The sequence below is a fragment of the Syngnathoides biaculeatus genome, chromosome 13 (genome assembly GCF_019802595.1).
Source record: "Syngnathoides biaculeatus isolate LvHL_M chromosome 13, ASM1980259v1, whole genome shotgun sequence".
Lineage (NCBI taxonomy): Eukaryota > Metazoa > Chordata > Actinopteri > Syngnathiformes > Syngnathidae > Syngnathoides > Syngnathoides biaculeatus.
The window spans coordinates 11,103,553-11,124,731 of NC_084652.1; the positions used below are offsets into that span (position 1 = coordinate 11,103,553).

At 40.7% G+C, this 21,179-nt stretch overlaps 2 protein-coding genes across 6 annotated transcripts; both read right to left on the minus strand.

Annotated features, from left to right (window-relative positions):
• Positions 1–227: 227 nt before the first annotated feature.
• On the minus strand, positions 228–12,638 carry LOC133511094 (mitochondrial coenzyme A transporter SLC25A42). 5 transcript variants are annotated; one of them, XM_061839708.1, is made up of 9 exons: positions 12,497–12,637; positions 12,226–12,318; positions 9,534–9,678; positions 8,957–9,068; positions 8,542–8,567; positions 8,261–8,427; positions 8,055–8,171; positions 6,145–6,296; positions 228–6,036 (listed from the first exon to the last, which is right to left on the minus strand). In XM_061839708.1, the coding sequence occupies exons 3-9, from the start codon at positions 9,609–9,611 to the stop codon at positions 5,711–5,713; spliced, it is 978 nt and encodes a 325-aa protein (XP_061695692.1). In that variant the 5' UTR covers positions 9,612–9,678; positions 12,226–12,318; positions 12,497–12,637; the 3' UTR covers positions 228–5,710. The 5 variants fall into 5 exon arrangements, with proteins under 5 accessions (XP_061695692.1, XP_061695690.1, XP_061695693.1 ...); XM_061839706.1 differs by having other exon boundaries at positions 12,474–12,637; XM_061839709.1 differs by lacking the exon at positions 12,226–12,318 and having other exon boundaries at positions 12,497–12,638.
• Positions 12,639–13,688: 1,050 nt separating this feature from the next.
• On the minus strand, positions 13,689–18,908 carry armc6 (armadillo repeat containing 6). The gene is made up of 7 exons (XM_061840203.1): positions 18,482–18,908; positions 17,838–17,923; positions 17,195–17,765; positions 16,523–16,668; positions 16,295–16,426; positions 16,063–16,200; positions 13,689–14,655 (listed from the first exon to the last, which is right to left on the minus strand). The coding sequence occupies exons 1-7, from the start codon at positions 18,600–18,602 to the stop codon at positions 14,443–14,445; spliced, it is 1,407 nt and encodes a 468-aa protein (XP_061696187.1). The 5' UTR covers positions 18,603–18,908; the 3' UTR covers positions 13,689–14,442.
• Between the last annotated feature and the right edge of the window lie 2,271 nt (positions 18,909–21,179).

Here is a 21,179-nt window from a genome sequence, read left to right on the forward strand (position 1 = left end):
ATACTGTTTGCGAAAGCTAATCTGTGCAGCCAACAAAACATACTGCATCTCTGCAGGAACACCGTTTATCCAAAGTCATCACTGGCAATTTTAAACATTACTCACAACACTTAATGGATGAGCAGGGAGCAAGCACTCCAGAACCCCAAAAATTTGTAAATAAACGGTGAAGTCACTTTCCCGTAACATGGGACATTTCAGTAATACAGGAAACATACCAACAGTACTTTAGTAAACAACCAATTTTAATGAACATTTAAAACAGTCGATCCGAACGCAGCGTCGAGATTAGGTACACATAAACACTCAGATGGCACCGATCACAGGAACTAACAGAGCGGTTTCTGAACGCACGCTGCACTTGAAACAATGCACACCATGCAAATACATACAGTGTACTCAGAGGTACGCAAGAAATCAAAATGGTTCACTGATTTTAAAATGTTGAATATTTCATCATGTCAGTTCAGAAAAACGATGTGACGTCATTGCCCGTGAAATCAAAATAGATTATTTGATAGTCATCACGTGTAACGCTACGTTTCCACCTTCCCGGGAGCCACGGCAGCTCCGTTGCAGTCCGTTGTACACAAACGGGGGGGAGTTGTGAGGTAACGCAGGGGAGATGGGATGGGCAAACGCCATGGCCAGCTTGACTTGCTATTTAGTACAGTGGTACCTCGGTTTTCGTTACAAATCGATTTTCGAACAAAAATTTTGAGATTTTTTTGGCTTCCGTTTTCGAACGAAAATCGGTACTCGAACGCACCGACCAACTTATCCACGACGATGTTATTGTGAATTCGAACGGACCCCCGAAAAAAACCCGGACATAACGCGCTCGACGCAACCGTTTGACCCACACGCGAAGCTCTTCGTGTATAACGCAGCCTCTGCACCCGTACGTGTCCCGGTAGGAACTTTTTTTCTTCCAATTGAGCAATATTAACCCCAAATCATGGCTCCAAAGAAGGCAAGTGGAACTGCTGGTCCTGAAAAAAAAGAAAGTTGTGCGTAAAACTGTTGACTTCAAGAAGGATTTGACAGCCAAATACGAATCTGGTGCGTGCGTTTCTGAGCTATTGAGGGAGAACGGCGTGGCGAAATCGACGATCAGCACCATTCTGAAACAAAAGGATATCCTCAAAGCCAGTGATGTTGCTAAAGGAGCAACCGTGTTGACTGACCAGATTTTGGAGGAAGTGGAAAAGTTGCTTCTTATTTTCATAAATGAGCAGCAGTTAGCAGTTAGTTGAACGTTTTGCATTGCTTTTTTTCTTTTGTTCCATTAACCCTACCTCTAGTTGCAAGTTGAATTTTTTGTACATGTTACTTTCTTCGCAAATAAAAAAAAAAACAATTTGTCTTTGTTCCCCCACCCCCTCCTCATTATTGCTTGCTTAAAGTTATTCTGCACTTTTGTTTATAAAAAAAGGTTTACAAGGCTGGGGGCCGAGTCGCTACAGAGACGGCAATGCAGTCCCAGCCTAGCATAATCTACTACTAATGCATACATTTTAAGCAAAAAAGAAATATATTTCTGAAATGATTTAATTATATAAAGTATGGAAACCATACATGTATTTCTACTATGCAGTTTATTATCAGGAAAAATCTAAAACAAAAACAAACAAAAAACATTTTTTAGGCTTGGAACACCTTATTTCATTTTCCATTAATTGAAATGGGAAAACGCGCTTCGGATTTCAAACATTTCACACAATCCTGTGGTTGACAACCGAGGCACTACTGTACTAGTTTTTAGACTGCAATTTCCCCGATGAGCATTAAACAGCTGCTGCTCATTCAGAATATCTGCAGCTCAGGTTCTGACCAGAACAAAGCGATCGGAACATATTACTCCAATTCCAAAGTCAGCTCTTGAATATACTTTAAGGTTACGCTACTGGTCTATAAATCAAGAAATGGTTTACGTCTTGAATACATGAAAGAAATGCTCAAGGAATAGAAACCCAGTTAGGCTCTGAGATCTAGAGATTAGGCCCGGACTGGAGCACAGAGTCCAAAGCAAACACGGTGAAGCAGCATTTAGCTGTCATGCTGGACAATAGCCCAAATCCTACAGCTCAGTTACATTTCGTGACTGCCGTGATCGCTGGGAATATCGTGCAAACGTAGACTAAGAAGTGAGGACAATTTTAAGGGGCCATAGAAAATCATCTTTTCAATTTGCAGCATTGTCGCGGGGGCCCCCAAATCCTTGGCGACACCCCTTCAGTCACGTACATCAAAAAACACTCCCATAACGAGTTGGTTAGACGGGATTTGTAAACCTGGATCGTGTGTCTGCCCCCACTAAGGACGTAATCGGCGTTACAAAAACCATGCAGAAAAAAAGTGGACTGAAGAATTACATTCACTCAGAGTGCTGAGAAACCAACTCCAAACTGGACACCATCAAAAAATAGAAAATGAACATCTTTTTGAAAAAGGTAGCTCATAGGGAAACGGTAACTATTCCTCACAAGGCACTTAAGAGACACAATACTGAGATGCTCAGTGAGATCGCAGATCCTGAGATGAAACTACAAACTGAAAGCCTTTCCATATATTAATCCTCATTTGTTCTACTAGGGGTTCTCAAACTCCGGTCTGGGGGCAGTCAGGCGTGTAGCTTGGCTGGGTCCGGAAAATAACTTGCATGATATTATTATGTCAGAACATTTTAAAGACTGCATACCTCCAAAGGAGGACTGGCAGCCAATGGAAAAAAACATGATAAAGCAATTACTACCTAAGCATTGAGCCAATCAAAAGCTCTGATAATTGTGATGTATCAGCACATAAAATTAAGGACCCCAAACATAAAATGTGAGTGTGCGTCGTAAACTTACTATGGAAAATTAGTAAAATTGCTGTTGCATTAAGGGGTAATCATGGTAGTTAAATTAATTGGTGTTAGGATTATGAGGTTATTCCTGGAAGAAATTCTTCTGTTAGGGGTCTCTGGACCCAAGCCCAGCTATAGACTACCAAAAAAAGATAAATTCAAGTTGTGTTCCTAAGTTGATATATTATTCAGATATAGTCGCATTTCACTATGTTGTGTCATGCAATAAATACTTGAGGGGTGTTAACCAGCTGCAATGTTAAGATTGTCTCATGTTTAAAAGACACTTGAGTGCCCCCTCCTGCTCAGTCTACTCAAACATTCGGTATATCCGAGTTTGCCTTGAACGAAAACTGGCCAACAATCACAACATACATAAAAATGAAAATGTGATGCGAAACAATAATTCGACTGATTTGTAACTTCTATAAAATGAGAAAAAAAAAATCATCAACTCCTGTTTCTCGTTACCGCTAATGTCAGATGGTTAAAGGTACAAATGTATGGCGGAAAATATGAGATGATACAGTACAACTTGATGATAAAATAACGGGGCCACTCTTAACCCTTGGCGTCTTTTCATTTTGTTGGCCCATACTTAAAATGCAACAAAAACAAAAATATATGATTCAAATGTTTTCTCTTCTCTGGCTATTTGCTTTAAAAGAGCCACATTATTCTCATCTACCCATTTTAAAAATGTATTTACTTATTTATTGAGCGCTCTGAACTGTATTGTAGTGTAAATACATATACGAGTGTTTGCTGGTTATTTTGCATTTGAGTTGATCACCGTTTTAGTTTCAGTGTAACCAAACTGTCGCAATCTTGGTAAAAGACAATCCATCCAAAAGTCTTGGAACAGCAACATTAAGTCCTTTTTTTTTGTTGTATAGTGAAGACATCTGGGTTTTGGATCAAAAGATGAGTATGAGACAAAAGTTCAGAATTTCCGTTTTCATTTCATAATACTTACTCGTGCATCTAAATGTTTTGGGCAACTCAGGAGAGACCACCTTTTGTTTGAAGCTACCTACTTTTCAAATGAGGAAAAATATTTGGAGAAACATTATAAAATTAACTTAAAGTGAATAACATTTAATATTTGGGTGACATAATCCTGATTAGCAATAACTGCCTCAAGCCTGTGACCCACTGACTTCACCAGACTGCCATTATTACAATTTATTGTAGTACTACCATAATGAGTTATACAATCAAAGACTATTCAGCCAGTTCCAGAAGCATCCATGCAAGCCCAGGCCATGACATTACCTCAACCATGCTTCAGAGGTGAGCTTGTATGCTTTGGATCATAAGCAGATCATTTATTTTTCCAAAATTTGGCCTTTCCATTACTTTTGTAGAAGTCAATCTTGGTCTCATTAGTCCATAAAACTTTGTTCCAAAACTTTTGTGCTTCATATTTATACTTGTTTGCAAAATCCTATTTGGCCTTCATTTTTTTCTGATGAATGGTTTGCATCTTGTTTTTTGGCATGTACTGTATATTTCTTCCCTCCATGTCTTCTTCGAACAGTGTTTTGTGACACTTCACACCTCCCATGTGGAGGGTGGCAGTGATGTCATTGAGCGTTATCTTCAAGTGTTTCTTCACAGCTCCTAGAATGTTTTTGTCATCAACTGCTGTTGATTCCCTTGGCCGACCTGTTTGGTGTGTTGCTCAGTAAACAAGCATTTTTCTTTTTCAGGACATTCCAAATAGTTGTATTGGTTATGCCCAACATTTATATAATCATTCTGATAAATTTTCCTTCTTCTCTCAGCTTCAAAATGGCTCACTTTTCTCCCACAGCCAGTTCTCTGGTCTTCATGTTTGCTTAATTGCAAATGCAGTTTTCACAGGTGCAACTCAAAGCCAAAAACAAGCAATCATTCTAAAAGGCGACGCCTGAGAAACTAGAAACGCGTGTCAATCACGTTCCAATACTTTTGCTCGCTTGAAAGTGGGTGGCTTCAAACAAAAGGTGGTCTGTCCTGACTTGTTCAACACGTCTACATGTAAATATACCATGAAATAAAAGCTGGAATTCTGAACTTTTGTCTCATTCATCTTATGATATGAACCCCAAATGTCTTAAGTATACAGCCCCCCTTGCTGTTGCAATACTTTTGGATGGGCCTGTATTTTATTGTTTTACTCACCTCATTCAAACTTGTACATGGTTTTTGGCTGAGGTTTGAAGCCGCATGGAGCACGTTAAAAGACAAGACGGTGTTGCGGCAAAAAGTCATCCTAAATTAATGTTATCCACGCAATATTTCCGTGACTTGGAAAAACAACAGTCAAAATTCATAACTTTTCCTATTTTTTTACGACAATCCAAACCATGTAATTTATATTGAATTGCACCATAAATCTATTAAAGCAAACACTGAAATGAATGTTTAGGTCACTTTGGGCATGAAATACCTTATTATCTACTACATCTTTCACATAAACCCTATTTAAGGTCTAATCTCTTAATATTGAACGTAACATGGACAGTGATTAAGTGTCAGTTTGCATTGCATCGGAAGGCGTCCCTTTACACAGACAAGGTAGCTAGAAGCCCGTCGGCTTGTATGTAATGTTTACGGTCGCAGTCCCACTAGCTTTAGTGCCCACACGTACGGCTAAAAACCACAGACCATATTGCACTTTGATGCACATGACGAGAGCACTTACAGAAGTGTAAAGAAGCTTAGTCACATCTTCAGGAAGCACGTTAGAACACATTATCCACTGATTGTGAGTGTGTGCTTTTGCCTCCATTGACGCAAAACACACACTCCAAACACACACTCGCCCATACCCAGTGAAACTGTAACTTCCAGAAGTCCCGTGTTTTCTCACCATTACCGGGATGTGTAGCCCATCTCGTGGAGCTTCCTCAGGAGAATCTGAGTGAGGTCAAAGGTTGTGAAGCTGATCCCTACCGCAATGGGCCCCTTGACCCAGTTCATACTGAGGCCTTTATAGAGTCCACGGACGACACCCTCCTCGGACACAATCTCTCTCATGGTGCCCAGGATGGTGCCGTAAGTGTGACCCGTGACCCCTGCTGTCTGCATGCGCCGCCGTACCACGTCCAAAGGGTAAGAGGCCGACTGACCGATGAGGCCGGCACAGGCCCCGAAGGCTAGCCTTTCATAGGTGTAGGGGTGTGGACGCCCACTTCTCTCTGCGGCAAAGGAGACCCCATCAACATCGCATATAAGCAATGTTTACACTGACAACATGAAGACTGAGCTGACTGTCGAAAGATGTTATCATTGTTCACAAATTGTACCTGCATGAAGCTTTTTCAGTGTCTCGTAGGTAAAGAAGCTGAGACCCGCGTAGGGGACCACACCGAGTATGGTGGGCGTAAAACCTCGATACAGGGTCTTCAGTCCCTCTTCACGGGAGATCCGCACAAACACATGCAGGATGTTGCTGTACCTAAACACGGAGGGCATTGTGTAAATCTTGTGTCGCTTAGGAATTGGCATCTGTTTATTTGCCAATGACAAACTTTAGAGGATCAGTGTCCATTACATGAGTAAATACGAAAAAATAGCTCATACCTGCATCTGTGGGGACAGAATTCCTTTTCACAATACTATAGAGCTCGTGCACCTACGTCACAGAAATCACGTGACTGGCCATATTGTCGGTCAAACAGAGCATTGTTCAATGCTAAGTCCATTGGAGACGACACGAAAATACGTCTTATAGCACGACGCCCGGAATTTTGTCCGATACCGTTAAACATTTAGAAGGTGATAATAAACGAAGGTACGTGGAAAATTGAGAGGCACTTGGCAAAGAGGACCCACATTTAATGCCGAAGTCGATGTTTTTGCAGATAAGAAATTGGACTGTTAATTTGCTTCCGCTTGTTTTGGACTACTGGATCTACACATGGATCTGGTGAGTAAGTCGTCGAGATTTACACAGAAAAGTTTGAAAGCATATAAAAGTCTGGACGCATACAAACACTTCGTTGCTGGATCTGTTCTCAATGGCGAGACGGCTCGTGCACGCAGAAGTGTGTTCGGTTACACGTTAACCTTTGCCAAAATCCATCGATGTTTTCGGCTAGTATTCAATACAAGTACCAATATTTAAATAAATGACCTCTGGTTTTACACAAACTTGCATTCATTAACTATGATTGGGGGGGGAAGAGGACAAGCGTGTCAGATCCTCCGTAGCGTTTCCCAAGAAGTATTTATAATGCCAAGTTGGCTCATTTGAGAACAATGCGTTAAAAAAAAAAAAAAAAAAAAAAAAAAAAAAAGACGGAGTCATCTCCAATGTACACGGAAGCGTGTTGCGGCCAGACAAACTTCGGTAAACCTCTCTGTGACAGACGTCTTTTTTTAAATATGCATTGTTCTCAAATGAGTCTCATGCGTACTTATAAAAAGTAAATAAATGCGCTGGGATAGGCTTCAGCCCCCATATACGGAAGTGTGTTGCAGCCACATGTTAACCTACGTAAACCTCTCTGCAAAACAGCCGGTTTATTTTCTTTTTTTAAATACGCATTGGGCTCATTTGAGAACAATGCATAATTAAAAAAAAAAGTCTGCTGGGGAGAAGATTAACATGTGCCCACAACACGCTTCTGTGGACGTTGGAGACGACTGTCTGTCGTTTTTTTTTTTTTTTTGTAACGCATTTTTCTCAATTGAGCCAACTTAGCATTACAAATACTTTGTGGGAATTTGAGATTGAATAGAGAATAATACCTACCTGAAATTGAGTGATCGCTACACAGTCCTGTGCATTTGGTTGGGCACCATCAATCACGTTTAATTGCCAAAATCCATCGATCTTTTCGGGTCTTTTCAGCTGGTATTCTACAGAATGACTTCTTTGAATATCTGTTTCGTCTGTTGTAACAACCAACAGCACAACAAGTCTCGGGCACTGTGAATATTCTGCTCTGGTTCAATGTCACCCACACTGTGACACACAGCAGCTCTTTTTGACCGGCAATATGGCACCGTGAAAATGGTGACATCACGTGCACGAACTCGATACAAATCTATCGCCCAAGTTTAGGTGAGACAAAAGTTGAAAAAAAAAAAACACTGTGCTTTTTTTTTAATATATATATTTATCATTTGCTGAAAAAAGTAATGTTGACCTTTCAGAATATCTTTGGTACTAAACGCAGTTACTGTTTCATCAAGTTTAAAGTGGACTTACATTTCTTTTGGTGTAACAGCCATTCGAGCTCGCACCATGTCCAGAGGATACGTCAACATGGCTGCAGTGGTGCCTGCCATTGATCCAGCCAGTAACCTCGGGAGTGGTGGGAGGACCCTTGATCAAACACAAAAACATCAAGCTTTTTGTCTTAAGCAGTTTTAATAAATAAAATATGCGTATGCACTGTTGAGGCTGACACTCACTTCCCCTGAAAGCCGTAGTAGTCTCCCAGGAGGCTTTTATACTGCTCGTGAGCACAGAACTGGATGGCAGCATATGGGATGACTCGCACCATAGTAGCAGAGTTGCCCCTCCACAGACTGAAGAACCCATCTTGAAGGTAAGTGCGGTAAATTAACCTGTAGGCCTCCTGAAATACATCAAAAAAAGGATACCGGTTTGCTTTTCTACTTGATGAAATACTTCAGTGCGACTAGCTAGAAAGAAATGTCATTGTGGTGTCAATACCTCGACTCACACTTACTTTTGCAGAGAATCTTGCTGAAGACACTGAAAAAGACAAATAGTTCGAACTCAATTATTTATGAGAACAATGGGAGAGACACACACAGTTGATATAAAATGTGTACAAACCCAAAAAAGGTATGGGGGAGCGAGAGTGGGGAAAAATATATTAAAGTTTTAGCTCACTTACCCTCACTAATTAATTTCAAATCCAAGCACAGAGCATGCTTGAAATGTACCACTTTATCTCAGTGTTTGCTGTACAGATTACAGGTCACATTCATTGAGGATTTTTTGGACAGGGGTGTCTGGACTTTTAATATCCACTGTAGCTACAAATTAATGTCATCTACTTTATATATGATACTCAATCCCCCATTGTCTAAATATAACAAGCAGCTACCACATTTAGACCAGCCCAGCATCCATCTTGCCTTGAAAGATAATTTTAGTCCGGTCCAACGGAGCAACAGCTGTTTTGGCCACAGCACCCGCTAAAGCCCCCGAGAAAAGCGAGTTGATGACGGAGCGAGTCTGTTTCAGGCCCTGTGCAAAAAAAAAAAAAAAAGAAAAAGTCACTTTGCAGTTATATCTGGAGTGCACGTAAACTACATCATGTTTGAATTGCTGTAGATTATTAAAGAGTTTGGCTAAGAATCATTGATGGCCTCTGATTTGCCAGTGAATAAATCTGTGACAGTTTTGGATGGACATATGAAAGGTCACACAAACCCACAATAAACAACCTTTAGACTCAAACTTTCCCGAAAAAACAATTCTTTTTTTATATATTTTTGAGTGATATACAAATAATATTGAAAGTTAACACAACCCTAAAACACTAAAAAGTTAAAACTATCAATCCATTTCTTTCCAACATAATGTGATCTATATCGCAGTTTCAGATCTAACTTTTGTTCTTCTTTTCCATTCTTTGATTGACTTGGATTTATGCTCGGAGTTATTGCCATAAATGAAGTCAATCAAGGCGCTTATTATGTCGGAGCTTACTTCTGACTGAGGGGAGACTGGCGTCGGCACTTCTCCCTGGGTGAGTGCTGCATGTTGATCCTGGACTCCACTCCCCATGCCCGAGAACTAAACACCGAAGTATCGAAGCGTACTCATGAATCGCACCACTTGGGGGCTCAGGGAGCTGAACAGCAGAGGTCAGAAGGAACAAAGATTAAATTTAGTCAAACAATTAATTAGGGTCCAAAATAACATTACAATTAGATTGTTATATAGGATATTTAATATTCTGCGCTCCTGTAACATTTAGCCACCTAGCGACAAGACACGGAGGGAAAGTTGTGTCCTTAAATATCACCACAGGAGCAGCATTGTTGACTTGTAGGTGAAAGGGTGTACGGTGCACTGCCTCCAAGAGAATAACAAACATGCCGCTTCCTTGCTAGGGTATTGGATTACACTTTTAACACAAGTTTGTGTCATGCTTGCTAGTGATGAGCAAATATGAAAGAGACCCGTGAAAAACACTGACTGGAGCAACAACGATGACTGCATTTTTCCTTGTAGTGAGCTAATCATTTTAGCAGGCAATCATTTATATAATTTCTAACCTATAAAACGACAATGTAAGAACACGGATTTCAAAGTGAATTATCAAACTAGAAAACTGAGGGAGGTGTTCTATGTTATGCAATTGTGAGGATGTCAGGGTTCAGCTAGCGAATATTTTTAAGAATCAAATATTCAACTGATTATCCCGGATTAAAAAAAATAATAATTTGGGATTATTAAAATATGCATGTGAGATGGTGGTGTATTTGTGCGTGGCTTTAAAAGTTGGGGCCCAGCCTGGTGAGTGACGTGGAGGTCACCCATAGTAGAGAGAACTGCGGTTTGCGGCTGACTGTTAACTGGGTAACCCTTAGCCAATGTGTGAGCGTCAGTTGTGGCTATACCAGCTTGTGTAAGAATATGCTTATTGTGTGTTTATTTTGTTCCCATTTGTTCAATAAAGCAATTCAAAGTGCACAGAAAGCTTGGTGCCTTAGCAACAACTACTTATAGGGGCATTGCGATCAATCTAACTAGTGGCAGTGTGCTATATGAAAATCAGCAATATTGATACCTTGTGTTGGCGATCGTAGACGTGCTGCAGTCATTGCATTTATTTTTTTTTAAGTGTGAAATGAATCCAAACTTTGGATATTTTCTCTTTTACATACTCCTTCCTCCTGGCTTGCCACCATCGCACATAAACATGAAATAGTGTGTGAGTCAGAAACATTATTCTGCGTGTGAAAATGATCACTGGGAAGTTCAGACCCAGAAAATGTGCATCACCTTTTATTTCTTAATTGAATTATACAATTTATTCAATTTATCATTTCAGTCCCAGTGGGTACATAATTTTCTCTTTTTTAAATTTTCGCTTCCTTAAAACCTTGAACTCCATTATGTGTCATCAAAGGGAAATTAGTTTAGATGTATGTTTAATTATTAAATGACGTTAAAATCAAACTTAAAATATTGCCTTTGTATTCAGTAAAGGCTTTCTGATGGGAATCATTTTACCCTTTTGTTGTATTTGTATTATTTCCTAAGTGAAAAAAATACAAGGCCCTGGAATGCAATTTGTTGAACTAAAAATCTGCACAGCTTCCGCTCTCCATTAAAAACATTCAGCTACAAAACCCACTAAATTATAATACAATGTTTTATTTTGGGTTACTCCGCAATCTATGCCAAGTGTGCAAATTTGGTTAAAAATGTATCAGAGCTATTTTATGTTGACTCAACAGAAGAAGATAATGAGAGGCAGCCAGGAGTGCAAATAAAGGGGGCTCCTGTGTATAAATTGGCTACATACAGCGGCCGTCATTATAAAAGCATTTCAATCCAGATTCGGACATATTTGGACCCCAACGTGCCCCTTTTCGCCTCACGAACACAACTATCCTCAACTCAACTGCTCCTCACAGATTTTGTTTGTAAGACTTACTCAGGTCTGCTTAAAGTAACTACACTTTGTATTTTATTGTAAAGGTGTTTCAGAAAATATTCCAGGACTCCAACCCAAATTACAAGTTTTCCTCTTTGGACATTCAAGCGACAAGAGGGGCGGATAATTGTGCCTGGAGAATGTGCCTGCTAAAAAGTCCCTGAGCATCTGACAGTTCCTGCCCAAGAAGAACACTGCCATGCGAGAGAGAACAAGCTCCCACCCCATACATCACCTGACCTGTCATGATGTTTTGTTTCCCAAGCTCAAGAGGGGTTATCAAAAACACGTGGATGATATCAATAGGCCTGTAACATAGCATAAAATGAGCTTTGCAGGGGTGCATGAAAGCATTGCAGATAATCATGAAAAAGCACATTGGACTCCAGGGGGGTGGGGTAGTCTGCGGGGGAAAATTTGTAGTTTAGACTTGAATATATATACTATATCTTTTATGAAACCAGTCCTGGAACTTTTTACATACATACATACATTTTGAGAAATTAATAAGTTTTAATTTCTTAGAAGGGGATTTGTGGTCATCAGCTGCTCAATGTATATAAATTTGTACTTATGATGCCTGGTCATGTTATTCAGATTATGTACAGTAGTGAACTCGTTTCTGAGACCTACAATTATAACAAATCAGTACGAACTTTGGAACGTTAAAGCATCATCTTATGCAGTCACCTGCCTTGAACTAACAATAAAACAACCAAATCAGTTGCTTACCTGATTTGAGACCGGCACCACTTCAAATACTTTGGAAAAGTTGCCCTTGTTGCGTTTTTTTAAAGACGAAAATTGGATATTCCCCGAAGTCACCTTTAACCATGAAAGTTAGCCGAACATTGGGTTAGATAACACAAGCTAGCCGTTAGCTCGCTGCTACACAAGTGCTCGCATTCATTTTTTTTTTTGTACAACAAATGCGTCACTGTGGCCGTATGCTAACTTTATAACGTAATTCGGACACTAACTTGTAAGTAGTTCTACCATTCACCCGCAGAGTGGTGACTTTGAGTGGCTGACATCGTCCATGCTGCCGCTGCCGCTGCTGCTCCTCCTGTCACAAGCCAAACAGTCTCAGCCCTCCCCCCTCCCGTCGTGAGGTTTGACTTGAGCAAGTACAGAGGCATCATGGGAAACGTAGTCTTACTGGGTCGAAGCGTACCAGGATAGGTCAGATGGAGGGGCGTCAACAGAAGGCCTCCACAGGCAAGGTTACACTCGACTAAAAGCACAATCTCGGACTTGTCCCTCTCAAGTGAAATTAAGTGTCTTATGAATTTGACACACCACAGAGAAGAGAATAGCGTTTCGGCAACAGGCCTTCAAAGTGATTTTTTATTTTATATATATATATATATATATATATATTTTTTTTTTTTTTACAAAACTCACAAGTCTATAAAACAAGACTTCAAAATCAGAAACATATCAAGCCATTGTCTCTGCTGTCAAATACTGTGGGGACGTCCGGCGTAAGAGTAAAACCAAACCCTGCTGAAAAATGTCCCCACTGAATGTACTGTATGAAAGAAACCACACCCTGCTGAAAAACATTTACAGTACACCCTCGGGCTTTTTTTTTTTATTTTATTTTTTTTATGTCCAGACATTCCTACAGGTTTGAGCCGCCACAACCATTTAAAACCTGGTTACAGGAATAAATCCCATTGTGTTATCAAAAGGGTCTCCACGGAACAGCCTCCTCTCGGGTGGCAAACGGGCCGTGGGCTCCTCCGCAACATCACCTCCACGCTTCGGAATTTAAACAATAACGTCTGGTTCTGTAACTTGTTACATTCAGGGAAGATGCATTTCGGAGTGCAGGCGGAGGCTAGCTAGCTAACTGCACACTGAAATGGGCCTAATAGTAATCACTGGAAGTAACTCACAATCGTGCCGGATAACAACTGGTACGAACCAAGGAGTTCAAATTTTAAAGTAATGGGTGAAGGGTGACTCGTGCCAGAGAGCCAAGCATGTCGCTCTTCATTTTTAGCGAGCCCAAAATAATTGGGAAAACAGAAATGGGTGAAAAACTGTTTAATACAGTAGCTCCACAAGTTCAGTAATGCATTGAGTATTTGCGTGTTTTCAGACAAAGAAATGCAGGATTTTCTGGAGGTGCATCCTACTTCTGTGTGACATTTCAAAGTTTGATCTCAAACATTTGAAAGTTGTACAGGTTTGAACATTTGGTTGATTTTATTCAGTTTCTCTTACATGTCACATTTCCAATGCATCAAGCAAACTCCAACCACAAATAAAACGCAAAGAACAGCAACACTCATCTAAATGGATTTTGACAATAGACTTAACTAACCATTAAAGCGTCAAAACTAATAATTAAAATCACTTATTATAAGCCTAGTGTATGGTTCCCTACCACTGTGCTGATTCAATGGTCCAATTTTTTTTTATTTCCAAGATTTAATGTAGCTTTGTTCATTTATCTATGCCAGTGACGTTGCGACATGCATAAAAATGTAATTAGATTCCAGTAAATGGGAGGGGGCACCGTTCATCTACGTATCCATCTGTTACCATTCACAGAGTACTGTACTACTTGTGAGTACTGTACATTGATACCAAATTATCCTGATTTCAGTAAATGTACTTTTTGTGCCACTTTTATTTGGTGTGCTGTGAGATTTTTGTACTGTAACATAGGTCCCTTGGCTTAATAAAGTTAGGTAAGCTATGTAACTTTGAACCTAAAGTAAGCCACCTGATTACTAACTCAGAGATCATATACTGCATGAACCCAGAGGAAAGTGAACAGGAACATTCCTTAGAATGCTTCCCAACAATCTTCGCCCCCTAAAACACATTGCTGACTCAGCATACTCATCATTCAGTCAGATTGCGTTTTGTTTCACTGAAAACATTCCATGATAACTCGCAGTTAAAAAATAAAAAAATTGTCACTCTCCTCCAGCTTCAATTGGTGATGCCCCCACGTTTGCCGGTCCACAACTCTCGGAGTTCTACCTGGCAGCCCAGATCCCTGAGGGCAGCTTTGGCAGCGTCGCCGCAGTCTTGATGGGTCCGAAGCGCTTCCGATATGAGGGCCTCCACGCCCATCTCCAGAATTGGTTGGCTGTATTTGGGCTGATGTGACACCAGGTTTCTTAGCAGCATGCATGCCTGTTTCTGTTTACATGAGGTAAAAAAAAAAAAAAAAAAAAAAAAAGATGTGTGAGCCTTCTACACAGAGATCCTGCAAAAATCGGACCTATAAAGCAGGCTACAGACAAAATTTTTAACATCTTCAAAGTTCTGCCTCACAATTCTGAGGACCCGGGGTCGAATCCAACCTCGCCAAAGTGCCGTTCGCATGTTCTCTCCGTTTCTGCGTGGGTTTTCTCTGGGTAGTCCAGTTTCCTCCCACATTCCAAAAACATGCACGGTAAGTTGACTGAAGAATCTAAATCACAGGTGTAAAACTCAAGGCCTGGGGGCCAAATGCAGCCCACCACATGATTTTATGTGGCCCACAAAGGCAAATCATATGGATCAACTGCCATGATTTTTGTTCAAATCTGGACCAAAATTTCAAATTGTCATATCATAAATGATGATATTAAGATATTGCAAGCATTTTTATGTTTCCAAACATCAACAATCGTTGAAAAACCCATTACCCTTGATTTCTGATTCCAAAAATAGCTGATAAATTTTAATGTGTAAATATGATGGGTCAATTAAAGATTTTCATGGTTTCAGTCATATTGGCCCTCTGTCAGAAACCCTAACTACAATGTGGCCCGCGACAGAAACGAGTTTCACACCCCTGATCTAAATTGTCCATAGGTATGAATGTGAGTGCAAATGGTTGTTTGTCTATGTGTGCCCTGCGATTGGCTAACGACAAATTCAGGGTGTACCCCGCAGCTGGCCCAGAGTCAGCTGAAATAGGAGACCCTAGTGAGAATAAGCTGGATGGAAAATGCATGGATGGATGTTAGCCTAGTAGCATAATTGTCCAAGTCATTTTTAATTTAACATTACATTGTATTAATATTACAAAAATATTAATAAGCTTGGCCGCACGATGGGTCAGCTGATAAAAGCGTTGGCCTCACAGTTCTGAGGACCGGGGTTCAAATCACGGCCCCGCCTGTGTGGAGTTTGCATGTTCCCACTGTGCCTGCGTGGGTTTCTCCGGGCACTCCAGTTTCCTCCCACATCTCAAAAGCATGCAACATTAATTGGATACTCTAAATTGCCCCGAGGTGTGATTGTGTGTATTTTTTCTGATTAAAAGTGTTGCATATTTTTTTATTAGTGCTTTTTGGGGAAATGCTGGAACAATTCATTTACATTTTCATTCATTTCTACGTGGAAAGATGGGTTGAGGTGAGTGTTTGGAGTCACGAGCATGACCACCCGTAAGTAAAGAGGCAGACATTTCCATGTGACATTTGCATAGGTTTGTTTTTGTACTCCGAAAACATGCAGTGTACGATAAATGAAGTGTGAATGGTCGTGAGTCTATATGTGCCATGTTACTTACCAGACTAGAAAAAGGGTGGATGGAAAGGCAAATGGTTACCTTACCTGCACATTAACAACACCTGGATGAGCCTTCATAGCCTGCACAGATGCTGAAGCCCCTCCTTCCTCCATGATGACCTTGCAGTTGTTAGGCTTGCGTAAAGCAAGAACAGAAAGGCATGCACAGCCCTGCTCACACACCTGAATAAGGACATAAAATGTGTTGACTATATTAACGTAATAACTTTGTTTCCATATTCCGAAGTGACACTTAATATTGATTGCGACAGCTTACAGGTGATATTGTCATGTGTCTGTTCAGGGCGATGACAATGAGCTGCACTCCACCCGCTTTAACAACAGCATCTTTTACATCATCATTTCCAGCAATGGCTCGTATTGCACTTAGGACCTGCCGCACCAACTCCTGTGAGGGCAAAAAAAAAAAAAAAAAAAAAAAAAAAAAACAGCCCATTGACTATGTTTATGAGTTATGGACAGTTATAACCTGTGGTTCACGTACCGCTGACTCATAGCTGTCTGCAAGCAGTGTCATCATTAGCTTCAATCCACCTAGGTCACAAATGTCTTGGCAGAACTCGTTTCTTACAGCCAAACGGGACAAAGTTGCACACAGATCACTCAAAACGGACGTTTTATCAGTGTGAGCTGAGGGGAGGAAGACATGCAGAAATTACATTGACATCCAAAATATGACTTGTAGAAACATTCTCCGACGTTCCAAAGACATCTGTTCAAAGAAAAAGAACTACACCATCGTAATTATGGCATTTTATAATAATCTAACAATTAATGAAGTTATTGGATTAAAAAAAAGACTACATTGTTAAACAATAAAACGTGCACGTGAAGTGTTACTGTTGTCCACTTGGAGTCGCCATCGTCACATTGTACACTAATATCTGGGACTGAGTGTGTGAAGTGGGAGTCAGCAAATTGTCGCGTGCTTTTGGGAGTTAGTTTGTTCAATAAAGCGATTCGAAGTGCACTGGCGGCTTGATCATTTGTGGGAGCGTTAAAATCCTAGAGGTGGTGGGCTATATTTGGCCTTTTGACCTAGGAATAGATTGATATAATTTTATCAATTATTTCCAATGGAAAAATTGGGTGCAACTCCAAAGAAAAGCCTTATTAGCATTATTGAATTTACACTGTAACGATCATCTGGTCTCACCTTTTGCCGACTCAATTAAGACCTTGAGGCCATTGTGCTGAAGAACAATCATCTTGGCGTGCTCATGAGCATGCCCGAACGTGACCCTGACATCGTCATCAAAAGTCATAACCCTGAGAGCTCCAGAAGCTTCCTTGACCACCTCGGCACATCCACCGTGCTGTTCGATGGCGTTAATCAGGAAAGGTAAGACGCCCGCTTTAACCAAATCCTGTCTGTTCTGTTCGTGTTTCAAACAGCAGTGACGCACAGCGGAGATGGCAGCTCGTGTAACGGAAGACTCGGCCTGGTACTTTTTGAGAACATCCAAGAGAAAGTGCTTGCCGTCTGCATCTAACAAGTCTGGCTGTCCATCAGTCAGAGCGGCCAAAGCGGACAGAGCGGCCAACAAGGCCTCCTGCTCTCCCAAGCTCTTTTGGCAATAGGAGAGGATGACGGGATATGCGCCTTTCTGGGCCGCCAGGTACCTTTGAGCGAATCCAAGTGAACATTGCTCAGAAAAACACTTTATATCAACGGAAACTTTTGTACAGTCAGGAGAGTCTTGTGCATTACAGAGGGACTCCAGGGCCTGCGGGTGAAAGAAATATGACATAAGAGGTAGGAAACACTACTGTCCATTAGTAGTTTGTAGAAGTCGCACCTGTAAGATCGCATGCGTTTGCTCCTGCTTTTTGTCGTCAGATGCCACGGCAGGTACAGCTTTTACAATACAACTAAGGTCCACACCTGCATGGATACATCAGTTATCTGGGGGGATTAGAGTCTCAGTAACAGGTGATCAGAAACATAATGGGAAACTTTAGGTTTACAATATGTAATTTAAGAACCTCGCAATTCAAATGAATCTATGCACCGTTTAAACCAATCTATCTTGCCATCCATCCATTTTCTGAGCTGCTTATCCTCAAGAGGGTCGGGGGATTACTGGAGCCAATCCCAGCTGTCATCAAGCAGGAGGCGGGGGACACCCTGAACTGGTTGCCAACCAATCGCAGGGCACATAGACAGACAACAGTCGCATTCACAATCACATCTCGAGGCAATTTAGAGTGTCCAATTAATACATCTTTTAGTAATGCGGGAGGAAACTGGAGAGCCCGGATAAAACTCAGGTAGCCATGGGGACAACATGCAAACTCCACAAATGCAAGGCCGGGATTTGAACCCACGTCCTCCGGCAGCTACTCCACCGTGTCACCCAATCATATCATGATTTAGCAATGCATGCGAGATACCTATCAACAAATCAGTAATCTGATGTTTACTGTATTCTGGCAACAATACCTTGAGACTGAAACTGCTCCACAGCCTCCCTTAAAGCCTCTTCAGGGTCCATGTCAAACTCATCGATGTTTTCCCTCACTGCATCATCAAATGTTTCTTGAGTAATTCTCCTAAGAGCCATTTTCCTTTCAATAGTTATTACCCGCTATGTAATGAAGTTTGATAACGTCCTTTTAAAAAATGATTGCCTTTTTTCGTTGAAACCATATATATAGGCCGTAATGACGTTGCTTGTTTTTGTCGGTTTTTAACACAAAAACAACAACGCCGTTACCGCCCTGGCTTTCCACTCGATGTTATCAATGAAACCACCGCGACCAATTTACGCAATTTACGCACTCCAGCTCGCCTGGGCTAAACTTGTACTTTGCGTAATTTCTGCCGGTGCCTTTTAGTGAATTACCGTCTGAGCAAAACGGTCCTACACCTTTATAGGCTCGGTTAAAACATAAAACTACAAGTTGTTCCATGGTTCCATATCTTTTCCTATAGGAGCAATGGAATAATTTTAAACATGAATGGGTTGAAAATGTACATTTACCAGGCACTTTGTAATGTGCACTTCACTCATATATCGTTAGAATATAATCAAAATGCTTTTTGTTTACCATTTAATGTATTTTTTGTCTGTTGTGGTTAAAAAAATAGTGAACTAAATCATTCAAGTTAAAAACAGGGAGCTAGACAAAAAATGTAAGTCTGTAACTCAATTTCAAAGTGGGGTAAATTGGGTCAGGTGTTAACTGCTGTAGTTACTGAAGCTAAGATACATGAGCCCTGAAAAAGCACTGCAATAAAAAAAAAAAAAAATCACAACAAAGTTAGAAACCAGAACGAAAATACAGAATGCATATATTTAATTAACAATTTCAGAGGTACAGTACACAATACAATACACAGAAAATGTACATAACTCAGTGTGATTGTTTACAACACAGTGGTTGATGAACTGCACTGTCAGCAGTTTAGGTAATAGGTACAGTATTTGAGAGAGGGGGGACATATTTATATACAGTAATGTAAAATAATTATTTTTCCTGTGCCATTACAGCAGATGTAAGAATAACTGGGATAGTTTTTATTCAACAGACCCGAAATAAGCTTCAGAAAGACCAGAGAGTGTTTCGGTCGTGGCTGCTGCAGGATCCCATGGTATTCTGCTGCCTCCTCAATTACACTGTACAATACCTGTGTTATCAGGTCACCCGATACGACCTTTGAACCACTGTTCTTGTGTCAAGTGTCCTAGGGGATTCTGGTTTTGATGTATGACAAAGCAGGACAACAGGTGAAGTAAATAAAATACTTCATGACTTTCAGGATTGTATTCTGTGGTATTCAATTTTTTTTTTTTTTTTAAAGGCAAGTGCCTTATTTTTTGGGACAAAAAAATACTGTATGTGGCACAGAGGACTGAGATGACACCGCAGTGTTTATTCCTCTATGGACTTCAAGCTTGCAGGCCCCTCATGCAAATAACAGAAATACAAAATATAGTAATTGTAGACAATTGTTAAATGCAATTGTATTGTTGGTGTATAGTATGGACGATGTTGTTAAAACAGCCGTAGAGACTAAATAATCAGTTTGGGTTTAAAGGTTCAAATTTGATTTCGAGGAATGATCAGAAAATATTTTAGTTAAATACTTTAGTGCAGTAAAAGTAGCATAAGAAATATAAAGATCCATCCATTTTCTTTGCTGATTATCCTCACGAGGGTCGCGTGGAGTGCTGGAGCCTATCCTAGCTGTCAACGGCCAGGAGAAAGGGTACACCCTGATCTGGATGCCAGCCAATCGCAGGGCACATGGAGACAAACAGCCGCACTCACAATCACACCTCGGGGCAATTTAGAGTGTCCGATTAATGTTGCATGTTTTTGAGATGTGGGAGGAAACATGCAAACTCCACACAGGCGGGGTCGGGATCGAACCCGGGGCCTCAGAACTGTGAGGCCAACGCGTTACCAGCAGAGACCGCCATAAATGATAATATTATGATAAAAATCCTTTGCCATTTAAGCATTCAAAAAGGTAGTACAATTAGGTAGAAGATTCTTACTGTGTACTTATATTGATTCTATTTTTGTATTGTTATTTTTTTATTCTTGAAACAATCTATGTGCTGCTGTCACACCTGAATTTCCCCTCTGGGGATCATTGTCGTATATTACATATCCTATCTCATCTCATTTGATCTTATTTTAAATAGTCACACTAATAAACGAATATTTGTATTAATTCCGTTCTTATTGAAATGTTTAATTATTTCACAGATCCATTGACCATATGAAGGCCAACGACTATCGATCAAAAAATGTTATTAATATAATTAAATGTGACATATTTTTGATCACGCGATGCGGTTATCATCATCATCGTCGTCATCATCATGCCTCTTGCCCTTTTATCGAGTCGACAACAGCACAGGAGCCGCACGTCACCAGAGGGTGGAGACTGTTCGTCATGAGTTCGAACTTCTGGGACGCTTGAGGCTTTCTTGGACGCAGCCGAGAGGAGCCGTTTCCTGCCAAATAGTGCGCCGCTGTTCATCGTGACTGCCGCAGCCTCTTCCTGCAGTCGTTGTTACGGCGCTTAATGAGGATTAAGTTGACGTCGTCATGTTGCTGCCGGCGGTCATTTTGGCCTGCGCACGGACAGAAAAGCCGGGCTTTTAGTGTCCTTTTAAATTCCCAGC